General features: G+C 44.4%; 1 protein-coding gene across 1 annotated transcript in view; it reads right to left on the bottom strand.

The window, feature by feature from the left end:
* PRTFDC1 (phosphoribosyl transferase domain containing 1) overlaps positions 1-19,682 on the bottom strand; it is a 147,898-nt gene extending 128,216 nt beyond the window's left edge. Inside the window, exon 1 of the mRNA XM_030199290.1 lies at positions 19,383-19,682. Coding sequence (XP_030055150.1) covers positions 19,383-19,433 — 51 coding nt within the window. The 5' untranslated portion in view covers positions 19,434-19,682. The remainder of the gene's footprint in view (positions 1-19,382) is intronic.
* Positions 19,683-25,204: the final 5,522 nt, after the last annotated feature.

The following is a 25,204-nucleotide window of genomic DNA, read 5'->3' as shown; positions in this document are numbered from 1 at the left end:
CCTTCCCTCGTGGGTTCCATCACCATTTGTCTGAGCAAGGCACTTTTGACAGGCATACAAAATCTCCCTACTTCTTTCCGATTCCGCAGACGTTCCAATCCACGTCAGACATATTGAAATCTCCCAAACAGTAGCACCTCCCCTTTCATACCAATCTTTTGAATATCTTCTATCAGATCCTTGTCTAACTTCTCCGTTTGTGCAGGAGGTCTGTAGATAATTCCCATGTGGATACAGGTTCCGTCTTCTCTTTCCAGGACAATCCACAAAGCTTCTTCTTTTCCCCAGGTTCCCCACATTTCAGCTGCTCTGATATTCTCTCTCACATACAGAGTTACTCCTCCACCTCTTCGGCCCTCTCTATCCTTCCTAAAAAGATTATAGCCCGGTACGGTCACATCCCATTCATGAGAATCGTTGAACCACGTCTCCGTAATAGCAACAATATCCAAGTTTTCTTCAAACATCAGGGCTTGCAAGTCTTGAACCTTTTTACTAAGACTACAAGCATTTGTGCACATAGCTTTCCATGTGCTTAGTGAGTTTGGGTGTTTTAAAATATTTTTACTAGTAAAAAAGGCCCGTTTCTGACACAAAGTGTGTATGTTTCAGAGAGTGTGTGAGAGAGAGTGAATGTGTACGTGTGTGTGTGTGAGAGAGAGAGAGACTGAGACTGGGTGCGAGAGTGTGTGTGAGAGTGTGTGCCAGGGCCCCCCCCCTCCCTCCCAGTTCCAGTGTCACCCCTTCCTCCGTGTTCCAGGGTCGTCGTCACCCCCCTCCCTCCGTGTTCCAGGGTCGTCCCCCCGCTTTTTTAAAAATCATTTATTTATAATTTTTCATTTTAGGGTCACTTGCAAACAGTAATACAGAGATGACTGTACAGTAATACAATATTAGAGGAAAACAATCTCAACTAGATAAATAGATTATATACAATCTTTCTCTTTCTTAGACCACAAAATAACCTCCGCTTTTTTTTCCTAGTTTTTGTACAGGTGTTCCAAACCCCACCTCTCCCCCCCCCCCCCGATTTCCAGACCCCTGGACCCCCCTGCCGCGACCCTCTCGAGCCCCCCTTCCTGCCAACCCTCCCCCACCGCTGCCGCGTACCTGTGATGGCGGGGACCCCCAACCCCCACCAGCCGAAGTCCTCTTCTCGGCCGCACGGCGTGGACGAATGATCTGATCAAGTTTGAATCTGTGTGTGTGCCATATCTGACGTCAGACACACGCACACAGATTGCAACTTGATCAGATCATTCATCCACGCCGTGTGGCCGAGAAGAGGACTTCGGCTGGCGGGGATTGGGGTCCCCCGCCAGCACAGGTATGCACAGTGCTTTTTTTGTAGAAAAAAAGGTGCCGGTACTCATTGTGGGCGGAGTCACCACATATGACTCCACCCCTATTATAACCACCCCCACGTTAGCCACAGCACATATAAACAGACATCATTGAAAATATTATACTAGTACAGGAGAAAAAATGTAATTTTTTTTTCATTATAAATAATTTCTGTAAGCTGTTGCTCCAGTATACCCAGTGCAAAATAAGACAGCAGATGTAAATTCTCAAATTGGGCATATTCCAGACACTAAAATGAAAATAAAAGGATTTTTTCTACCTTTGTTGTCTGGCGACTTTGTTTTTCTGATCATGCTGGCCCAGTATCCAATTCTGCTGCTATCTGTCCTCTTAACTCCGTTTCCAGGGCTTCCTTTCCATTTATTTCTTTACTTTCCGCCTTTCTTCTTCATTTCTTGCCCTACATCCGTAAATAAAAGCTGGGTCCTCCGCAGACTTGACTGTCCAGTGGATCCAGCTTCTGCCTATTTTCTACATCCATGTGCAGTTTTTCTCCTCTCTTCCTTTTCCCTTATCTCCTTCCTCACTCTTCCCTTGCCTCCTTCCTCACTCTTCCCTTGCCTCCATCCATGTCCAGCATTTCTTCTCTCTCCTCCATCCACCCATGTCTAGCAGCCCTCCCCTCCATCCACCCATGTCCAGCATTTCTGCTCTCTCCCTGCCCTCTCCTCCATCCACCCATGTCCAGTAAACCTCCTCTCCCCCTGCCCTCCCCTCCATCCACCCATGTCCAGCAAGCAACCCTCCCCTCCATCCACCCATGTCCAGCATTTCTTCTCTCTCTCTCCCTTCCCTCTCCTCTATCCACCCATGTCCAGTGACCCTCCTGTCCTCCCTGCCCTCCACCTATGCTCAGAAACCCCCTCCCCTGCATCCACCCATGTCCAGCGACCCTCCTGTCCCCCCTCCCCTCCATCCACCCATGTCCAGCGACCCTCCTGTCCTGCCTGCCATCCACCTATGTTCAGAAACCCCCTCCCCTCCATCCACCCATGTCCAGCGACCCTCCTGTTCCCCCTGCCCTTAACCTATGTCCAGTCATCCAGCAAACAACCCCCCCAGTCCCCCTTGCCCTCCACCCATGTCCAGTGACTCTCCTCGTTCCCCTGCTCCCCCTCTCTCCAGCCACCCATATCCATTTGAGCCCCCCCTCCCATCTGAGCCCCCCTCCCCCGAGCTAACCTACAGGGTCCCTCCGCTACTCCATACCACCAGACGACCCTCCTGCCACCCGACCCGGCCGGCACCTGACCCAGCATTTTAAAAAATTCTACGAAGCGGAGGCCCGCTGCTCACGTCTGAGAGTAAAAGAAGAAAAAATTGCTTCATCGGCCGGCCTTCCCACTCTGTCCTGCCCTCTGATGTAACTTCCGCAAGGGCAACCTATACAATCATAAGTGCGCTAAGGAAGGAGGCTAATGGAGGAGAAAACGGATAGGAGAGATCTATATGGTACATTTCTGACCACAATCTCAAAGCTGAGCACATCCTGTTGATTCCAGTCCTCTCTCCCTCTGGTTTTTGTACAATGCTACTTCCCACCAGTCCGAGTTCTCCAATCCTGATCCGGCACTGTGATTATACACGCCCTCCGAGCCTGTAATGGGGTAATGGGGCTGAGAAGTCACTGACGGAAAGATTATTGCGCGTCGCTAGGCAACCGTCAGCTTCCATGTCAGATGACGACGTGTTTGGCTCCTCGGACTCGCGGCGGCTGTAGAAAACCTGAAAGTTTGCCGCCCGTAGGTAAATAGTGCGGTTCCTGGAACATAGGAAGCTGAGAAGTCCAATATTTATTAATCAAGTTGAAAATATGCTTGGCAGAGAATACAGCTCCAGAGTGTATCCGTTGATAAGCGATGCTTTTGTCATACCTGTCTTAACAATGCAATATTGTGGGACTCTCGTACTGGCTCGCGTTCTGGTCTGCCCTGCCTCTAACCACGTCGGGAGTGATCTGTGACGTGACGTGCATGTGCGGCACGTCGGTCACTCTTCATTTATATAGTAGGATAGTCCAATTTAAGGGATGGGGGGGAAGGATGCAATATGCTGTGGGAAGGGAGTGTGTGCATGCAACTTTTCATAATATTCAGTAGATTTAAAAAATTTCCATACAGTCTGTGCAGTGGAAATTTACTAGTACCTGCCATCCAGCCCAGAAGTGTGATTAATCATGTAATTAAAATGTTTAATACCACAATTAATTTTGATTAAAATTTGTGTAACACCTCTGCTCAGGGCACTTCTGGGGTTCAGGATCCAACTTGGTTGGAGCCTCCCGAAGGCAGTCTCCATCGGACCCTTTTCTCACCTGGCGCTCAGTGCCTCCACCTGGGGAAAGAAGCGTTAGCAGGTGGGATTACCCTCTTCTTCCCCAGGAAACCCAAAATATGTCCAAATGCAGACTGTGGGAATCAAGGTTGGCTGTTAAATTAGGCAGGCTTGGGAGACTTTTATATTCTATCATGTCCAAAAACCACTCTGGAGGTCAGCAGTTCATACAAACTCAAACTATTTATTCTTCAGCTCTGAAAAATCAGGAACATCAACCAGGATCAATTGTCCAACACTTAAGGCAAGTCTTTTAAAACCACAATCCTTCTGGAATTCCCCCAAGGGAACTCCTGTACTCTCCTTCCTTGTATTTATGTACAGAGTCTTTTCAGCAGAGAATAATGTCCCAAAGGCTGTGCACCTCTCATTTCTACAGGTCCAGATGTTCCATGGCCTGACCTCCCTCCAAGGTGACCTTTGCATTGGATCAGCTGGTCCTGGGATGGGCACTCCCTGGCTCCAATCTCACGCTCCCAGGCAGGGTCTTTCCTCTGCCTACCCATAGCTCTCCTCTATCACAGTTGTTGCTTTGTTCAGCCACAACTCCTCTTTACAGCCAGTGGTTTTAATTCTCTTAAATGGGTTTCCCCTTACTCCTCCAGGTCAGTGGCAGGGAACAATCATGCAATCAAAGACCCCTCTAAAGGGCAGACACTCCTCTTTCTCTTTTTCCAATCTCCTCCCCAGCCACTCTTCAGTCTCAGGTCACTACTTCTCTGCATTTTATTCCAAAACTACTCCCCTTGGGCTGGGCTTCCTCCCACCCATGGACCTCAAAGTCTCTCCCCCCAGTGACTCTCTATAGGGACTTACTCTCCTAGTAATCCCAACCTAACAGGGGATTACATTTGTAATTGTTGCCCACACCTAGATAAAATCTTTTATGACTTGTGCAATAGCACTTGGTTTATAACACCAGATGTCCCTGTAATAAGATATATGTTGGCAAGACTAGAAGAACTCTGCAAACACAGATATCATAATCTCAATGTTCTATTAAAAACTGATGTAAGGAGAACCAGAAGAGTAGCCTAGTGGTTTGTCCATCTGACTTTGCTCTCTGCTTATTGGGTTCAATTCCCCCTACAGTCCCTTGTCACTCAGGCTAATTCATCTTAAGCCATATCCCACATAAATATATGTATATATTTGCTGTTTTTATCCCTCCTGCAGGAGGTGGTGGAGATGATAATGGAATTCAAATGTGCATGGGATAAACACAAAGGAATCCTGTTTAGAAGGAATGGATCCAGGGAATCTTAGCGGAGATTGGGTGGCAACGCCGGTAATTGGGAAGCAAAACCAGTGCTGGGCACACTTCTATGGTCTATGTCCTGATCATGACTGAATAGATATGGATGGGCTTCAGTGTAAATTTTAAGGGGCTTTGACATTAGCTTCAGAACTTTTAGTACAAGAACAGTGCTGGGCAGACTTCTACAGTCTGTGCCCTGAGAATGGCATGGACAAATCAAACTCGGGTGTACATATAAAGTATCGCATACCATGTAAAATGAGTTTATCTTGTTGTTCAGACTGGATGGATCATACAGGTCTTTATCTGCCATCATTTACTATGTTACTATGAGACACCACTGGACTCGCATTGCATTCAGTATCAGAATACTTTTGAAACCTTGGATTGTTTTGCCTTTGATCACATGAAACTGAATAAAAGGGGTGGAGATTGAGCTAAGTGGGCCTTGTCTTTAAAGCACTTCACCATTCTGAAGCTATGAGTCAATGGTAAAGGTACAAGCCATATTTCAAATGACTATGGAAGCTAATGGAACATCATTTTAACATAATTTCAGTAATCCCTGAAGCAGCTTGTAGTGAGACATTGGCCAATGTTGCATCAGAAGGGCGGGACAGGTCAGAGGAGAAAGGCCAACTGCATGCCGGAGGCAGCCAGTGAGTGACGCTGCCGCACCAAAGACTTCAGGAAAGGTACCTGTAACAAAGAGCAAGTGAGTAGGGCTGGGAGTGAGGGGAAAGATACCGGATCTTAAGGGGAGGGAGGGGAGGGAAGGGGGGGGGCTGGCTCCTTGGTAACAAGTACTGCCTGAGAATATGGAAAGTTCAAAAATCTGGACTGACCCGATCCCCGAGCAATCCGGATTTTTGGATTTCTACTGTTGTTATGTTGGCACAATTGAAGTGGCATTTGGACATTTAACTTGGCCAGAGAAAAGACTTCTTGAAGCTTCCAGCTTCTAGGATGGATTTATTTTGTATCCTGTAGTCATTCTTGATAAACAAGATAAGTTGAAGTTCTAAATTAAGATTTTTAATTATAATATTTTTCAAACAGAAAAACAAGGATGAGAACAATTTTAAATAAACTAGATAGGAGAAACCAAGGAGGGTTTTTTTGGACCTATGATGGAGAAAAAGTGGCTGATGTAAACAGCCCAAAGAAATGCATTTCTCTTACTTTTTTCCTCCAAATTTTTGAAGACTGAACTGGGTTTCCTCAATAGATGTACTAAGGAAGGCAATCCTTACTCCACCCTATGCAGAAAACCAACTAGGGGTTAGTAAGGGGTGGGGACTAAACACAGCTGACCTAAGGAGGAGGAGACCAGAGGAGACCTAGCTTCTGGACTCAAAGAAACCTCTGAAGCAGAGTTCAACTGCCCTTCCAGAGAGGATTCCTCCTCCCCATTTCTGGTTCCAACAGGCAAAGAAAAACTTTGATGGGACAGTTCACAACAGCCAATGGCTATTCAGGATATGTTTTAGCCCAGTGGTTCCCAAACCTGGTCCTGGAGGCACCCCAGCCAGTCAGGTGTTTGGGATATCCACAATGAATATTCATGAGAGAGATTTGCATGCACTACCTCCATTGCATGAAAATCTCTCTCAGGAATATTCATTGTGGGCATCCTGAAAACCTGACTGTCTGGAGTGCCTCCAGGATCAAGTTTAGGAACCACTGTTTTTGCCTTTGTTTTTCGCTTCTGCATTTTAATGCTTCTTACACAACCCCCTCCCTTCAAAATGAAGATATTTAGGCTTTTCTTTTCTCAGTGCACAAGAAAGAGTGCATAAACGAGTGACCCCCATTGTTTGTGCACCTAACTGTATATACCAGTGGATCACACCATCCACCATGCAGTTTACATCCCTGAGTAGCATCATCAGCTCCTGATGGCGTATCTCACATGGCAACAAGGCCATGGACATGTCAGCAAGCAGGCCGAAACCTCCCTGGTCAGGGTGCCGGTTCAAGGGAGCCTCAGATTCAAATTGAGGAGCTGCTATCCTACCCCTACCTACATCCAACACTCTCCACAGTCCCTGAGTCAACATGTAAGCATTGTGTTGCTGAAAACAAATTTCTAGTCTGCACAGTATGTTTCCTTTAGGGTACTTGCATCATCATGAAAGAAGGAAACTTGGAAATATTGCACACCTGACTGAAATCATGGGACCCATCATCAGATGGAACCCCTATCAAGCTGCGTTACAGGATACTAACAGGCAGCACTGACTTTAGGTTGAAGTGGGGCCTGGTGCAGTAATGATATATGGGATTTTTCATAAGCCAGAAATTGCTCAATACTCTATGTCAAAGGACTATTGTGCCAGGATTTTTTTTTTCATTCAATCTAATCTAAAAATTGTGGAGTAAAAAAAAAGACCTCAAAACCAGCTGGACATTAACCCTATAACATTTGTCCTGGGATCGAACCAGTACTATCATTGGTTATAGTTTAAAAAAACAACAACCCAATGCCTTTAAATACTTTTACATACTGTCATAAAAAAGACCACACAACATGATTAATGAGGTGCTTAATCATTAAAGTCCCTCTATAATGTCCATATTGTGCAACATAACTTTCCATGTGAATATTCTTCTCTTTCCAGGAGAGGGTAACCATTAAATAACCATCAATTTGAACCTGGGTCCCTGTTTCACTTTAAGAAAGCTGCTTCAGGGAATGTTGTGCACGTTTCATAAAGACCCAAAACTCACAGACACTGACTGACCCACCACTATGTATTCCTACTCGCGACCTGAACCCACCTGGGGTTCCAGCAGTTTACTCTGCACTGAGAGATGGGGGAATCACATGTGTGGTTAGAGCACTTATAGTTAGATCATGTATAGCCTGTTAATACAAATAAAATAGTTCATAGCGGGTTACAACAAAGAAAACTAAATTATAAGAGATAGAACCTAGGATGTAACAATAATTAGACAAGATTGTCCTGTTCTAAAGTGAACATTAACATGTCAATATATATCTCTTCTTAATTACTTCCCTAATAAATATTTATGAAACAACCATGTCTTTAAGACCTTCTTAAAAATAACGTAAATGGGTAAGAACCAGAAAAGCTAGAGCTGAAATCCCATTGCTTCTCCTTATGATCTTGGACAAGTCACCTAATCCTACATTACCTCAGGTACAAACTTAGATTGTACGCTCAGGCTACAGCTTGTAGAGTCCCTCCAGCCACAAGACTGCTAGAAAACTCTGCAGATATGATCTTTGCTCATCCAGCCAAAGTTATAACGGAACTGCAACAGAGTGACATCCTTTAGAAGAGGGAGTATTCAGCCTTACAGACATATTATCACTATTTCAAATCACAGTATCCGTCTTCACATCTGCAGCAGCTCTTCGTTTCTGTGCAGCAGCGCAGACACCAGTCCCTCAATAAAGCTGTGGTGCTGGAGGTTGTTTTCAGCAAATTAACATAGTAGATGATGGCAGATGAAGACCTGTACAGTCCATCCAGTCTGCCCTACAAGATAAACTTATTACATATGGTATGTGATACTTTATATGTATACCTGGCCTTGATTTGTCCTTGGCATTTTCAGGGCACAGACTGTAGAACTCTGCCCAGCACTGTCCTTCTGAAGGTGAAACTGAATCTGTCCAGCCACTATCAGAGCACAGACTGTAAAAGTTTGCATTCTAGTCTACTTGCGTATATTTCATTTTTTATATACTAGCAGGTTTTACCTTAGGGCCTCCATGTATTAAGGCAAAGTCCTTTAAAACCTGACTGCCTCAGTCATTCTGTCACTAATGAACGTTAACGCACTATCATCTTATTTCTCTCGCCGGAAATGAACTGACTATCTAACTTACTCTATAATTTACTCTATCATTTATGAACTTTAATGCAATACTACTTTGTATTTCTCATTCTGGAAATGACGATCGCCACTACGGCATAATGTAAGCCACATTGAGCCTGCAAAAAGGTGGGAAATGTGGGACACAAATGCAATCAAACATATAAATGGCAAGTGACCGTACTCACTTGCAAATGCGCAGTACAGACTTCCCTCTCTGTCCCGCCCTCGCGTCAAGAAGTCATGATGTCAGAGAGCGGAACAGAGAGGGAAACGGAGTCGAATTGTCAGCCACCGCTGCCGCCTGGAAAGGAACATCGCGCGAAACAACCTCCACCCTCCCCCATCCCCGCTGCCGCCCCCCTCCGTATCGGGCCCCCTGCACTGACCTGACAGCGCCTCTCACCTCCGTGTGGAAGCGCTGCAGGCAGCAGCAGAGCAATCTGTGCTACTGCCTGTAGCGCTTTCACACGGAGGTGAGAGGCGCTGTCAGGTCAGTGCAGGGGGCCAGGCATGGAGGGGGGAGGGAGCGGCGGCGATGAGGGTAGCTGGACATGGGGGGGGGCAGGGGGGAGAGGCTATGGTTCCTGGATGGGGTGAGAGCAGGGCACAGAGGAGGGTTGCTGGACATGGGGGGAGGGAGGAGGCCAAGGGAAAGAGGAGGGTCGTTGGATTTGGGTGGGGGGAGGATCGGCGGACGGGGTGAGGCCAGGGGAGAGAGCAGGGCTGCAATACTCGCCCGTTTTTACGGGCTTAACGGCTAGTAAATAAATAAATAAAGGATAACTGTGTAAATCTGAAAATTACTCTCTGATTGAAGACTGTAATATTAAAATCATTGAGCAGGAAGTCATACAGGAGTAGAAGTTGCAACAATCTAGCTACAAATTACTGAAAGAAAAGATGAACACAATGTTTTAACAGCACTAAGATACAAGCTATCAATCGGCTTCAAATCCCTTTATTCTCCCACCAACTTTGGCTTCATAAGGATTTTGAAAAATTAGTGTAAGAATAAGAAGATTTCTCCATTTCATAATCCAGAAGAACCAGTGTACGCTCAGACTGTCCATCCCAAGAAACGAATGCGGTATGGGTTATAAACAAAATATATATAGATTCTAACTACTACGGGTCGTCTGGACCTACTAAGAAGCACCAGCAGACCCTGAAAATTAAAAAGTACTTATGTATGAAAACAAAAAGCCAGAGAGATCAGAGGGTGCTATTCTTTAGTTTGGTAGTTTGTGTTCTATTTTCCCATCTTCTCCTGATGTAGTAAAGGTTTCAGTGTGGAAACCCTGTAATCAAGCCACTGTGCTAAAGGGCAGCATAGTGGGCATGCAAAACACATCACAAAACACTGAGGGGTGTAGTTATCAACATGGGCAACTATTAAGATGTGTTATTTTACTGTTAATCAGTTATTAAAACTAGTTCTCATTGTATAAAATTAGAACTGTGCTAAAATAGCATGAACAAGTGGTAAAATGACATCTTAATAGTAGCCCACACTGAGGGGATTAATCGAAGAGCGCCGGCGAAATACATGGCCGGCGATGTATTTTGGCAGCGCCGCAAACAGCTGGCCAAACCCATATTTTCGAAAAAGATGGCCGGCCATCTTTTGTTTCGATAATACGGTTCTGGCCAGCCAAATGCATTGGATTTGGCCGGGGTTTGAGATGGCCCGCTTCGTTTTTTAGCGATAATGGAAAGTTATGTCGGCCATCTCAAACTCCGGCCAAATTCAAGGCATTTGGTCATGGGAGGAGCCAGCATTTTTAGTGCACTGGCCCCCCTGACATGCCAGGACACCAACCGGGCTCCCTAGGGGTCACTGCGGTGGACTTCAGAAAAGCTCCCACGTGCATAGCTCCTTTACTTTGGGAGCTGAGCCCCCCAACCCCCCCCCCCAAAACCCACTACCCACAAATGTACTGCACCCACTAAAACTGCTCCAGGGACCTGCATACAGCCTCTAGGACTTATTGCTGCTGTATAACTTTGGCACACCAGTTGACACCTGAAGACTAATCTCTCTGAAAAAGTCCTTTCTTGAAATAACCATGTTTACTCACAGTTAACTGCAGATCAGAGGTTGTGCCCCACTGGCAAAGAGGCCCCTGGTACTAAGATAAGCAGTAGGTCAGAGCTGGCACAATGGTGTACAATGCCCTCTTTCAGCACCATTCAAGTTAAGAACTACGTTCTCTGACGTGGGTAACACAGGAAAGGGATCTACAACTGTCTTACAAAAATGGCCACTACCGCATGGACTACAACAGGAAACAAAACAGGGCACACTCTGACCCAGTTAGCAGGGGGAAAAGCACCATGGGAGTAGAGCCCAGTACCCTACACCCACCACAATGCATTGCTAATGTGACTCTCTGCAGGGCACCTAACAGAAAAGGTGTCACACTCACCCGAGAGCCACATCACAACCAGGGAAAGGCTGTCAGAGGATAGAACACATTGTGCTGTCATGGAGGTGGGTATGGCATTTGAGGCTGGCATACAGGCTGGCAAAAAAGTTTTTTAGTTTTATTTTTTTAGTATGGGAGGGGGTTGGTGACCTCTGGGGGAGTATGGGGAGGTCATCCCCCATTCCCTCCAGTGGTCATCTGGTGAGTTGTGGCACCTTTTTGAGGCTTGGTCGTGAAAATAAAAGGACCAAGTAAACCCAGCGAAATACTGCTTAACGCTGTTTTTTTTTCCCATTATCGGCAAAAGTCGGCTATCTGGTAGCCACGCCCATACCCGCCCATGTCCCGCCTTCACTTCACTGCCGGCACGCCCCTTTGAACTTTCGCCGGCGAGGCGATGGGAAAGCAGCGATGCTGTCAAAAAAAGCAGCTTTCGATTATACCGATTTCCGAGATCACCGGCCATCTCCCGATTTGTGTCGGGAAATGGCCGGCGATCACTTTCGATTATGAGCTGGACTGATAACTAAACCCCTGAATCCTTAATTGCCTCTGTTTAGAAAAAAACCACACACACACACAAGATTTTGGTATGGTTCTTTTTTTCATTTGTCTTGTAGTGTTGAATCTGGAGTAAAGATTCCAGTGCAGGAGCAAAAGGTCATCTGAGGTGAAGGGCAGCAATTTACTTCATAAGGTCCTTTTTGGAAGATCTCCCAGGTGGCCCAGGACAAACCCAGCCCCAGAAAAATCTAAGTGGTAGCCCAGTGAGCCCCTTATACCTCCACACCCCACTCACAAAGATCTCCATGATGGCCCAGTGAGCCCCTTACAACCCCACACCCACATTGTTGAAGTTGGAGAACTGATGATGTCATAAGCTGTAAAAATACTGGATACACAACAAATTTTTTGTTTGTATAGTCTGTATTTAACAGATATAGATGTGTTAGATACTGGAAATAACCAATAAAGTTGTCAAATTTAAAAAAACAAAACACCTTAATTTAGGAAAAGTAAGCACAAATCTGTACATACTACGGACTAGATTCTATATATGGCACCTGAAAAATCGGCACCGAAAATATTTCTGCCTGGGCATATTCTGTATAGAATAAGCCTAGCAGGTTTATAGAATATGCCTATCAGCCATGCCTGCACCTAACTCTAGGCGCATCCATTTACGCCAAGTAGTTAGGCGCAGGGCAGGTGCATTCTATAACTTTGCGTGTAGATTTTTGGAACACCTATGGCCACGCCCCAGTTTTGGCAGCACGCATTAGAATTTACATGAACCACTTTACAGAATACACCTTACAAGTTGTGTACGTAAATTCTACTTAATACCAATTAGCATCAGCAATTACTTGTTAACTGGCATTTACCGGCATTGACTGGCTTGGGTTTTTTTATATTGGTCATACAACTAGAAAAATCAAGATTCGGATTGGGGAACATGTCAGTAACATTCGTACATGTAAGCCTGAGGCTCCTTTATCTGGACACTGGCAGGAGTATAATCATCACATTCAGAATTTACGTTATACAGTGCTGCTTCATATTGAATTGACCAGAGGGGGCAATTTAAGTGAAATTTTAGCCCAAAAGGAGCAGCGTCTGATATTTTCCTGGAACACTGTTCACCCTTCGGGATTGAACAGGGAGGTGGAGTGGCTTTGACTGGTGTTAAATTGACCCCCTGTGGTTTTACAATTGTCTCTGAGCTTTGATACTTATGTTTAAGGGCTGTAGGCTCGGGAGGGTTTAAGAAAGTTCTAAGAAAGTTGCTGTCACTTTAAGGGAAGTTGTTTTCAGCTGGTAAATGCTAAGGTCAGAGCTGTACTAATTCAGGTACTTAAGGAGCACGGGAGCGTGACGTCAGACGCTCTCCGTGGAGTGAGGAAGGGTTCCAGAGGCGATCCTACCCGGGGGATTTATGATGCCTGTAAATTGGTTTAAAAGATTAGTATTGTGAGTTATTTTGTTCTAATACAGTGAGTTTGTTTGAAGCTTTGTGAGTGTATACTTCACCCTGTAAGTGTGGTATGTTTGTAAAAGAGTGTTTTCCTATTTTTAGTTTCCCTTTCTGATGAAGACTTTTGAAACTCGGCCAGAGTTAAAGGGAGCAGTTATTTTGATGGCAAGATTGGAATGGATGAATGATATGTGATTTTAATGAAGCACAAGCACAATATACCCCAAGGGAAGTGAAATAATTATGTGACTATGAGTGTATATCGCATTGTGGGTTGGTTTTTGTAAGATATGTGGGGGAAGTGAGATCAGGGTGTCATGAATTAACATTTACCTCCTTTAGGTTCAAACAAATGTTGAATGGTATGTTTTATTATCCATGTATTAGATGGTAATAAGGAAAGCACCATAATCTATGGGTGGAGGTTTGAGCTCAAGTCTAGCAATATTTAATGTGAATAGTTTATGACCTATACATATGTATTATAAATATACGCATACACCGGTGATTAAGATCTACTTGGGCTCAGCTGTAGCTATGTACATACACAAATATTAGGAGGTGGAACATCATATGTGCAATTATGGTTCCATTGTGACACCACCACATATTCCTCTTGGGGATATAATGGGTGTAAACGGTATGGTCTGAGCACATTTAAAATAATTTAAAACACTTTATAGTATTTTTTTAAAGTGCATACATAAAAATAAAAAAAGATAAATTATTTTGAACCCAAGTTTAATATAGTGAGTTTAAGGTTTAACTTGGTTTGTGGATTTGTTCTTCCTGATTTTTTGTGATTTGTTAAACAAACTGTGCGCAGAAATCCAGAATAAAACCAGATTTCCGTACGCAATTTCAGTTGAACTGTATAGAATCCAGGAGTATTTGTGCAGGTACTCTTCCAGTGAAAACTTATGTACATACTTTTGAAATCCAATGTATGCATTTAAGTACATTCTCCAACTCACCTTAACCCTCCCCCATATAAATTTGTTAGGTCCTTTTCAGATGCTCTATTTCAGCACATAAAACCTTGGTGCAGAAAACAGAGACTAAGACTGCTCCCAATGTATATATAAGGCTTATGAGTGAGGTTCATTCCTATCACAGTATCTGCAAAACTAACTCATTTGGACATCTTTCCACAGATTCTATAAATGGTGACTAAAGTCGAACACACAAATCAGCATGTGTACCTGATTTGCACGGGCAACTTAACTGCTTAATAAGCCAATCAGAGCCAATAATTAGGATTTACACGCAGACTGTATTTCATAACAATCCACATGTAAATCCTAATGTAATTTCTTGGGGCTGTGGCTAGTATTCCAAAATTGTGTGTGTAAATATAGAACTGAGCCGAACTGCAACTAATTTAGGTGCCAGCATTTACACCTGCTTTTAGCAGGTGTAATTACTGGCACCTAAATTTAGGTGTGGTTTAGGCCCTAAATGCTGTTCTATAAAGGATGCGTGTCCTTCTGTGGATTAAGAATTGGTTATTGGACCGAAAACATAGGGTGGAGTAAAATGACCATTTTTCTCCATGGAGGAGGGTGAATAGTGGAGTGCCCCAGGGATCTGTACTGGGACCGTTGCTACTTAACATATTTATTAATGATCTGGAAAACGGAACAAAGAGTGAGGTGATTAAACTTACAATGACACAAAACTATTCAAAGTTGTCAAATCGCATGCAGGTTGTGAAAAATATCAGGAAGACTTCAGGAAAGTGATGGCAAATAAAATTTAATGTGGACAAATGCAAAGTGATGCACATTAGGAAGAATAATCAGAATCACAGTTATCTGATGCTAGGGAACACCTTAGGAGTCAGCACTCAAGAAAAAGATCTAGGTGTCATTGTAGACAATACACTGAAAACTTCTGCCCAGGACGCTGTGGTGGCCAAAAATGAAAACAGGATGCTAGGTAATATTAGGAGAGGGATGCAAAATAAGATCAAAAATATTATAATGCCTCTGTATCATTCCATGGTGTGACCTCACCTTGAGTATTGCATTCAATTCTGGTCGCCGTATCTCAAAAAAGATATAGCGGAATTAGAAAAGGTTCAGGAAGAACGTCCAAAACGATAAAGGGGATGGAACTGCTCCTGTATGAGGAAAGGTTAAAGAGGTTAGGGCTCTTCAGCTGGGAAAAGAGATGGCTGAGGGGGATATGATCGAGGTCTACATGATTGTGGTGTGGAGCGGGTAGAGGCAAATCGATTTTTCACTCATTCAAAAAGTGCAAAGACCAAGGACACTCAATGAAATTGAATGGAAATATTTTTAAAACAAATAGGAGGAAATATATATATTTTTTCACTCAAAGAATTAAGTTCTGGAACTTTTTGCTGGAGGATGTGGTAACGGTAGTTAGCGTATCTGGGTTTAAAAAACGTTTGGACAAGTTCCTGGAGGAAAGGTCCATAGTCTGTAATTGAGGTGGACATGGGGGAAGCCGCTGCTTGCCCTAGGATGGAATGTTGGTACTACTTGGGTTTCTGCCAGGTACTTGTGACCTGGATTGGCCACTGTGGAAGCAGGATACTGGGCTAGATGGACCATTGGTCTGACCCAGTATGGCTATTCTTATGTACCCTTTATAGAATAGTGCTCAGCACGTAAAAGTTTCAGTATCAATTTTTAGATGCCACTTATATAATTTACCCTATCACCTTTACCCCAATGTTATTACGTGGAATGTGGGAGAAGCTAAAATGTTATAAACTATTATAAAAACACTCATAACCCTAACTGAGCCTGCCATGAGTGGGAAAGCGCGGGGTACAAATGTAACAACAACAAAAAACTGCTGTATCAGCTAAAGACCCACATATATAACTGCTACAACTGACTAATGAAAAACCAAAAATAAAACTTAAAGAAAACAGGAACAAAAAAGTTCCTAAATATTCAAAAGAATGAATATTATCTTTTCACAAGAAAAAATATCACTACATAGACAGATGAAATAGCCATGTCTGAAGCTGTTTTACCTCGGTCTTAATAGATATAGTAAGCAGTTTCCTATAGACGGCTAGAAATCAAATCAGCAAATAAGCCGCTTCTTATCTCCTCCTTTCTCAGGGCAGTAAAAGCTGATCACAAACATGTTGAATTAGTCTCATGATGTCCTTCTATCTCTGGGAGACTTTCAGCCCGATGTCACTTACTGCCCCGGTGAGCCAACAGTGCAGAAAAAATACTGCCGGAACACTGCAGAAAATTAACTCACCAATGCTCAAAAGAAACAGCATGCAAATTATATGTGCACCGTTAAAGCAAAAGTAAGGAGGGGGAATGTGTTGGCACATGCACATAAGAGTTTCGCAGTAAGCCTAGCTGCTGTGCGCACGCGCCAGGCAAAACCCAAATGTGAAGTACATTTTGGCTCCTGTTTTCTGTGCATTTAAATATAAACATTTCAAATTTTTTTTTTAAATGGAAGGCTTATATTTAAATGCAGGAGACAGGTGCCAATGTGTACTTCATTTTCGGGTTTGCTCGTACTCGTGCATATTTGTTTCTTACTACTTAGGGGCTTGCATGGGTTTCCTTCTGCGTCCAAACTGTATAAAAAACCCCCAGCAGATTTCAGAGCAAGGATTTGAGAAATCCTCTCTTCAAACCCTCTAACACCTGAGCAGAGCCGGTGTTATTTTTTACGGTGGTAAGACGGCTTTGTTTCGTGCGCTGTTCTCTGAGCATTGGGAAGGAATAGGAAATGAGCTCATTTATTTATTATTTGCATTTGTATCCCACATTTTCCCACCTCTTTGCGGGCTCAGTGTGGCTTACAATAAGATATGAATAATGAAAATACAGTTGTTACAACTTGGTTATGGGTTACATTGTACAAGTTATGCGAGATAATCGAATTATCATTAGGAATATCACAATGGGACATCAACATTTTTAATACATTAGCCTGCTATTTGCCCTAATCTTTGGCGCACTCGTTGCTTCCTGCACTCACTAAGGGGGCCTTTTACTCAGTTTTTTTTTTGTGTCAGTACGGAGTACCAGCACCTTTATTTTCCTCCCTTCCCCGCTCATCTGCCCCATCTCCTGCGGCCACACAGCTGCTTTTCCTATGAGCAGCAGCAGAGCCGCGGGCACAGCATTGTAAAGAGTTACAGACGCAGAGCTCCAGTGCTAGGACCCGCGCTGTTGTCGCTGCTGATCCCCTACCCCAGAACAGGAAGCGGACATCAGACGGGCAGGGGATTGGCAGAGCCGATAGCGTGCGTCTGAGCACTGTGGCCTCGAGCCTTTTTCTTCTTGATTTTCCCGCCGCTGCTGCTGGAGTTGCTGGATGGGGTGAGAGGCGGCAGGGGGAGAAATACTGGATGGGGAGGAGAGAGGGACCAAGGGGAGAAATGATGGGGAGAGAAGGGGCAAGTAGGGGAGAAATACTGAAGGGGAGAAATGTTGATTAGGGAGAGAGGGGACAAGGGGAGAAATACTGGATGGGGAGAGAGGGGACAAGGGGAGAAATGCTGATGAGGAGAAAAGAGGCAAGGAGAGAGATGCTGGATGGAGAGAGAGGGCAAGGGGAGAAATGCTGGAAGATTGGATAGTAAGAAAGAACTAAACGTGGATAAAAGCAGAAAATAAAATCAAAGAAAGCTGAAAGGAAAAGGAGGAGTGGCCTTGTGGTTAGGGTGGTGGACTTTGGTCCTGGGGAACTGAGGAACTGAGTTCGATTCCCACTTCAGGCACAGGCAGCTCCTTGTGACTCTGGGCAAGTCACTTAACCCTCCATTGCCCCATGTAAGCCGCATTGAGCCTGCCATGAGTGGGGAAGCGCGAGGTACAAATGTAACAAAAAAAAAAAAAAGAGAAACAGGAAATCCTGGCAATAGAGTTAAGAGAAGACGAGGAAAGTAGAAACCAGAGACCGGGACCAACACAAATGAAAAGAAGCACATGGCCGGGCAACAAAGGTAGACATGGGGGAAGCCGCTGCTTGCCCTAAAGTAGTATGGTAGCAGTGCTAATTTTTTTTGTTTGTAGTTGTTATTTGTAATATAGTGAATGGAATATTTGAAATGTATGTCTATGTTTATAGTACGGGGAAAATATTTTTGTTTTCCTGGTGCTATCCTGTATGCCAGAGTCTGGTCATGGGGGTTTCTGCACATTTTTTTTTGTCTACATATTTTATTAGTTTTTAGTCAGTCTTAAGGGTTCTTTTGTTAGGACTAGGGACTTCTGTACTATTTTCAATGATACCTTTTTATATGCTCCATGGCTGGTAAAATGAGTGTTACTACAGTGGGGGTGTGGCTACTGTAGGGGTGGAGCCATAAGGTTGGCACTGTATTAGTACCAGCACCTTATTATTTCCTACAAAAAAAAGCACTGCTTTGAGTAAAGATTAGCTGGGGTTACCTGCTGCAGGCCCATAGGAATAAAATGGGACCGGCTGCAGATAGCTCCAGCTAACCTTTAGTGAAAGATCCTCTAATACAGGCGCTAGGTCGGTAATAAGAGCCTCACCTGCATTTGTTTCTCATCATTGGGGCAAAATTGTGAGTGTGGGGGTGAGTGTGTGTGTGTGTAAGGGCTATTAATACTCCATAAAAAGCATTTGTTTGGTAATTTTGTGTCATTCACAAAGCTCATTTCTCCCACACCCGAGGAGGGGGGAAACGACACATTAAAAGTCCTACTGATGAAATCTGTTTCATTAAAAAAATATCATCATTCCCTTCCCAAACATGGGTAGAAACGCCAGGCTAAAAAAAAAAAAAAGCACAGCGTAAAACGTCCCATTCATAAAAGGCTACAGCCACGCTCACACTGTATGTAACGCGTGGCTTTAAATACTTCAATGGCCGGATTTACTATGGCTCCCAGCAGTACTATAGGGCATAAAAGCGCAAGCAGGCCCATGGTGGGACAGCGAGTAGCACCAACCATGTGCTACTTAAAAAAAAATTCTCCTAAAAGCTGAAACACTGCTAAAATTATTCGCACAAATGTTGAACAAACGCTTATTATCTGCAGAGGCATCGCTAACGCACACCGTTTGCCCTCGTTTAACTACAAGGGTTCAATCCCGACCCTATCACTGCACACAGGTAGAAAAGGCGTGCATCATGCCTTTGGAAACGAGCGCCAGGTAGAGATCTTTACAAATAATGATTATTATTTACCACAAGCCCCTGATCTCTGGGTGCAGAAGCTGCCGAGCTGTTCCAAGCCATCTGTGAGAGAGAATAAAGTTGAAAAGTTAGCAGCAAGCAACTGGCACTTGAATGAAACCGTTCCAGCTTCCTCTGGCCACAGACACAGCAGCTGCAGACTACTGCAGTCAGAACTGGGAGAAGAAAAGTGAAGGGCCTCCGGAACTGAGCCGCCCCTCCTTCGAGTATCAAATGTCAACTGCTGCCTAGCCCGGAAAAGACGACTTTGGGTAGCTGACGGCGCTTATGGTTTCTTGCACAATTAGCTTGGCGGAGATCCTAGCCTGTGGGTAAACACGTTGAGAAGTGTGTGATGTAAGAACTGCATACTTTGGCAATAAAGATAAAGAAAGACACGTTTTACCAATGAGTTCCTGTTTGGCTGTTTTGGGAACGTGAGTGTGTGACTTTGTGGATAATTGGGGGGGGGGGGGGAGGAGAGAGATAATTTAGTTTGTGTGAGGGTGGACAGTTTGGCTGAGCTCTGAGACAGTCTCTCTCTTCTTTCCCCTACTGTTTCCTCCTTTCGGTGCCTCCAGTTCTTATTCACTGATATGGGGGGGGGGGGGGGGGGGCTGGGATGGAGGTGTGCACAGGGACGAGGGGGCAACAGAAACCCAGGTGGATGGTAGCAATATGATGAGGTGGATTATGTCCCCATACATACCTCTAACTGGGAACCTCTACCAGCACTTCCAGCCTTCTTCTCCACCACACTATGACCTCTTTCTCTCTCTCTCTCTATGCTGATGTGAGAGCACATCCTCAGGTCGCCTGACCGCTCTGCTGCCATCTGGTACAGTCCCAGGAGGCAGGACCCAGCTAGCTCCAGCATTCCACTATTCTTACCATCTTCAAGCATCTTTGGCTGGTGGTGCCTTTTCCTATCCTATTTGTGTGCAACTGTGCGTATGGATGGACAAACAGATTAGATGCACCCTTGACCACAGCTGCTATCTTCCCGACAATGGGCTCTTGATATTTATTTTTTTTATTTGGGATTTTGGTCACTCCTTTTTCAGTAGTAGGTCAAGTTGAGTTATATTCAGGTACACTGGGTATTTCCCTTCCCTGGGGGGCTCACAATTTAAGTTTCTACCCGAGGCAGTACAGGGTTAAGTGACTTGCCCAATATCACAAGGAGCAGCAGTGGGATTTGAACCAGCCACCTCTGGCTGTCAAGACTAGTACTCTAAGAGCCCTGCTTTGATTATATGCCTGGACATATTTGAAGACCAATGAGTCTGTGACTGTCCGTTGGAAACGTATGAACACATCTTCATAAAAAAGTGTTTTTATAAAAAAATGTTTTCAAAGTAAGTTTTTGAAGTATATGAAAGTTTTGTCAGTAATGCACATTACATCCTGTACTGGAGGGGAATAAGAACTGTACAGTTTTGGTACCCTTCTCATGTAACATAGTAAATGACGGCAGATAAAGACCTGAATGGTCCATCCAGTCAGCCCAACAAGATAAACTTAGTACGGAAAGAAGTTCACCCCAGTTTGTTTTGGGCAGAAATTATTTTCAAGGCCATTTTCACTGAGTGTTTTTGAGGGAAAATTATTTTCTAGGCCATTTTCATTGAGGAAATTTAGAGCCCGAGATGCTAAGCTTTCTTTTCCACCCCCCCACCCCCCCCATAGATGTGCAACAGAAGAGAAGCCTGAGTGGTCAGCCCTTTGGAGCCCCCTCTTACTTGACCTAAAGTGCTGCATGCCAACTACAGAAGATGGTTTTAAAACGATGGAAGCCATTACTGAAATACCTTGCACAAATTATAAGTGCAAAATATTTACTTCTGTAGAGGAGGGCAATGTACTTGTAGGGAAGCTCTTCTAGGTAGGAACCCTCTGTATAGCTTTTATTGCCTTCATATCTGAAAAAACGATTCCTTTAATGAAAAATGAACAGATTACGTGGATGAATAATTGGAACAGAAGTTGTTCAGCTGTGCTAGATGAAATAGTTCCTATATATGAGAAGAAAATTAAGAAACCTGGTAACAAGTGGTATTCAGACTTGCTAAAATTAAAATATGAATGTAGATTATTAGAGAGAATATAGAGGAGGGATAAATCGACTATGAATAAAATCAACTGGAGGAAGGCATTGATAGATAGGAAGGCGGGAAGTGAGGAGGTTTGTTTATGTATTTTGTGAGGAGTTTTTTTTTTAGTAAAGGGGTTAGGATGGTGGGTGGTTTCAGCGGTGGTGAGGAAGGTTTAAATTGAGTAATTTTAGTGAAGTCATTTCAAGTATCTGTAAATAGACGGAGTGTGTACATTCTTAGGGCTGTATTTTAGTTTACCATGGTTTTTGGGTTGGTTGTTTTGGTCTGAGCAGCATCTTTTCTGTCTTTGGAAATGCAGTGCTTTTGTCTGTGCATAGGGACCTGTCAGCTGTGCTGGAGCCTTCTTGCTTTTTAGTAGGAGATTTGTGGATGCGGTCTTCTTTTGGCTGCAGAGGCATTGCCAGTGCGCTTCAGCGTTGAGCTGTGGCTCTGTGTGCCACAAAGTCGGCAACAGTGGGGTCTGCTGGGAAAGGCTCTAAATACAGTAAGAGGTGAGGCCTTGATGACACTGCAGGTTTCACTGGCATAGATATGAAATGAAATATATTTTATTTAGAAAGAGGGCAAATTGGCAGCTAGTTCAGCACCGACTAGCAGCATTAAGATGTCTAATTGGATTTTAAGGTTGCTTGAGATTAGTTGTCTGTGTAATTTGTTTACTGATGTTTTGATTGTAATAAAGCTGTGGCCAAAATATTATTCCATTCAAGAAAATAGTTTTGTGAGGTTTTTTTGTGAATTTATTTGGAAGCGGATGCGAGTGCCAATGTTACGTAAATACAAAATATTGCGTCACTAAATCTACAAAGGCTTAATCTTCAAAGACATTAGAGCACAAGGGATTAGTTACTAACAACAAGGGAGTGGAGGAGTAGCCTTAGTGGTTAGTGCAGCGGATTTGATCCTGGGGAACTGGGTTAAATTCCTACTTCAGCTCCTTGTGACTCTGGGCAAGTCAGTTAAACCTCCATTGCCCAAGGTACAAATAAGTACCTTTGAACGCAGTTGCAAAAACCACAGAAAGATGGTATATCAAGTCCCATTCCCTTCCCTTTCCCATTATTCTCTATAGCAAAAGAGTAAATAAATTGTGTTCACAATTAACCTAACCTAATCCTGACAAAAAGTAAATCTTTTAACTTTTTATCTGTTCTAGGTGTTAACCCCCCCCCCCCCCCCACAAATCCAGTTATACTTCATTTACTAAAGTAACTATAAATATAAATGTACAGGCCCTATCGTTTGTTTTTGTTGTTGTTGTTGAGACAAAACTGATTTAAACTAGACCATTTCCAGAGGTCCGTCACATCTGGGAGGACATATGAATTCTTCCAGTCTGGAGAAAATCTCATCAGTGTCTCAGCAGAAATGGGTAGAAGAGGCTTGCTTTAGATAATATTTAGAACAGCACAGAACTATTACTGAAATATATCAGAACGTCTATCTCCTATCACTCATGCTCCTGAATTAGTAGGTGCTTAGGGGCCCTTTTACAAAACATGGTAGGCCTACCGCCCGGCGGTAGTTCCGGTTCCCACCGTGCTCAATTTCCAGCACTAGAAAATAGTTTTGTATTTTCCAGCACTGGGGGCCTGCATGTAGGTAATCAGGCAGCAGCATGTGATGTCCAGTTACCGCCAGAGCCCTTACCGTATGAAGCAAACAACTAAAAGCTGTCCAGAGATAGGCTTACCCTCTACACGGTGAGGATAAGCACTAATCACACTAAGGTGAACCCTTACGGAGTTGGTCTTGAGACCAGATTCCGACAAGTGTAGAAGGTACTCAAGCACGGTCTGTGTAGGACAAGAAAGAGGATCTAGGGCCTTGCTGTCACACCAGACAGTAAATCTCCTCCATTTGAAAGAGTAGTACCTTCCTTGAAGCAAGCAAGACTCGGGAGACACCCTCTGAAAGACCCAAGGAGGCGAATTCTAAGCTCTCAACATCCAGGCCGTGAGAGCCAGAGACTGGAGGTTGGGATGCAGAAGCAACCCCTTGTTCTGGGTGATGAGGGTTAGAAAACACTCCAATCTCCATGGTTCCTCGGAGGACAACTCCAGAAGAAGAGGGAACCAAATCTGACGTGGCCAGAAGGGAGCAATCAGAATCATGGTTCCGCAGTCTTGCTTGAGTTTCAGCAAGGTCTTCCCTACTAGAGGTATAGGAGGATACGCATACAGGATGCCTGTTCCCCAATGCAGGAGAAAGGCATCTGATGCTAGTCTGTCGTGGGCCTGAATCCTGGAACAGAACTAAGGTATCTTGTGATTGATCTGAGCGGCAAAAAGATCCACCGAGGGGGTGCCCCATGCTCGGAAGATCTTGCGGGCGACACCCATGTCCAGTGACCACTCGTGAGGTTGCATTATCGTGCTCAGCCTGTCGGCCAGACTGTTGTTTACGCCTGCCAGATAGTGACTTGCAGAAACAACAACAACAACTTTTGTTTAACAGTACATGCTTGTTCATTAAACTGTTTTTGAATGTTGAGCCATAGCGGACAGATTAAATTAATTCTTTGCTTCGGTCTTCACCAAGGAAGATTTGGGAGAGATACTGGTGCCAGAAATGGTATTCAAAGCTTATGAGTCGGAGAAAACAAATGAAATCTCTATAAACCTGGAGGATGTAATGGGGCAATTTGACAAATTGAGGAGTAGCAAATCTCCTGAACTGGATGGTATCCATCCCAGAGTACTGATAGAATTGAAAAATGAACTTGCGGAACTATTGTTAGTAATATGTAATTTATCTTTAATATTGAGCATGGTACTGGAAGATTGGAGGGTGGCCAATGTAACGCCGATTTTTATAAAAGTTTCCAGAGGAGATCTGGGAAATTTTGGACCGGTGAGCCTGACGTCGGTGCTGGGCAAAATGGTAGAGACTATTATAAAGAACAAAATTACAGAGCATATTCAAAAGCATGGATTAATGAGACAAAGCCAACATAGATTTAGTGAAGGGAAATCTTGCCTCACCAATCTATTAAATTTCTTTAAAGGGGTGAACAAACATTGTTTGGAACCCAGGAGGATGAGGGAAGAAGGAGCCAGGGAAAGGAGTAGGGCGGGTTGATTTCCCTGCCTGAGGGTTAACCCCAAGTCCCGAAGGGAGGGAAGCTGGGAGACCATGCCCACAGGGAGGTATAGATATCTGAGAAGCATGGAAAGGAGGGAGGACTAAAATCCCAGGATCCTGTGCAATCCTCCAAGGAAAAGGAAAGGGAACAGATAGGGAACTACAAGTCCCAGGATCCTGTGCACTGACAGGAAAAGGGAACAGAGGGGGAACTACAGATCCCAGGATGCTGAGGGAGGGGGGAGGGATTGTGGAATGGCAAATAAGCAGGGTAGGGAGGAACAGGTGGGAAATATAAAGGGAGAAGAACTAATGGCCTGGAAAGTGACGGGAGGAGGAGGGGTGCTTCAAACCTCTGAGCATAGGCGCCCCGTATAAGAGGCTTGGGGAGGATAAGCCTCCCCAGCTCAACCGTGACCTTCCCCTACTGCCCCCACAGGCACATGGCTCCTTCCCTTCCGACTCAGCTCCCCGACCGGCACCCCTCCTCCTCCTCTCTGTTCCTTCCCGTCCCCTGCGCACATGCGCGTGTGTGTTTTACTTTCCGTGGCAGCGAAGTCAGTGAGGAAGAAGGCATGCTGGCTCGCCTCCGGCTCCAGCTTCTCCCTTCCCTCTTCACACAGTGTCCCGCCT

The sequence above is a fragment of the Microcaecilia unicolor genome, chromosome 1 (genome assembly GCF_901765095.1).
Source record: "Microcaecilia unicolor chromosome 1, aMicUni1.1, whole genome shotgun sequence".
Taxonomy (NCBI): Eukaryota; Metazoa; Chordata; class Amphibia; order Gymnophiona; family Siphonopidae; genus Microcaecilia; species Microcaecilia unicolor.
The sequence above is the reverse complement of the archived record's forward strand: the minus strand, read 5'-3'. Positions and strand labels throughout refer to the sequence as shown.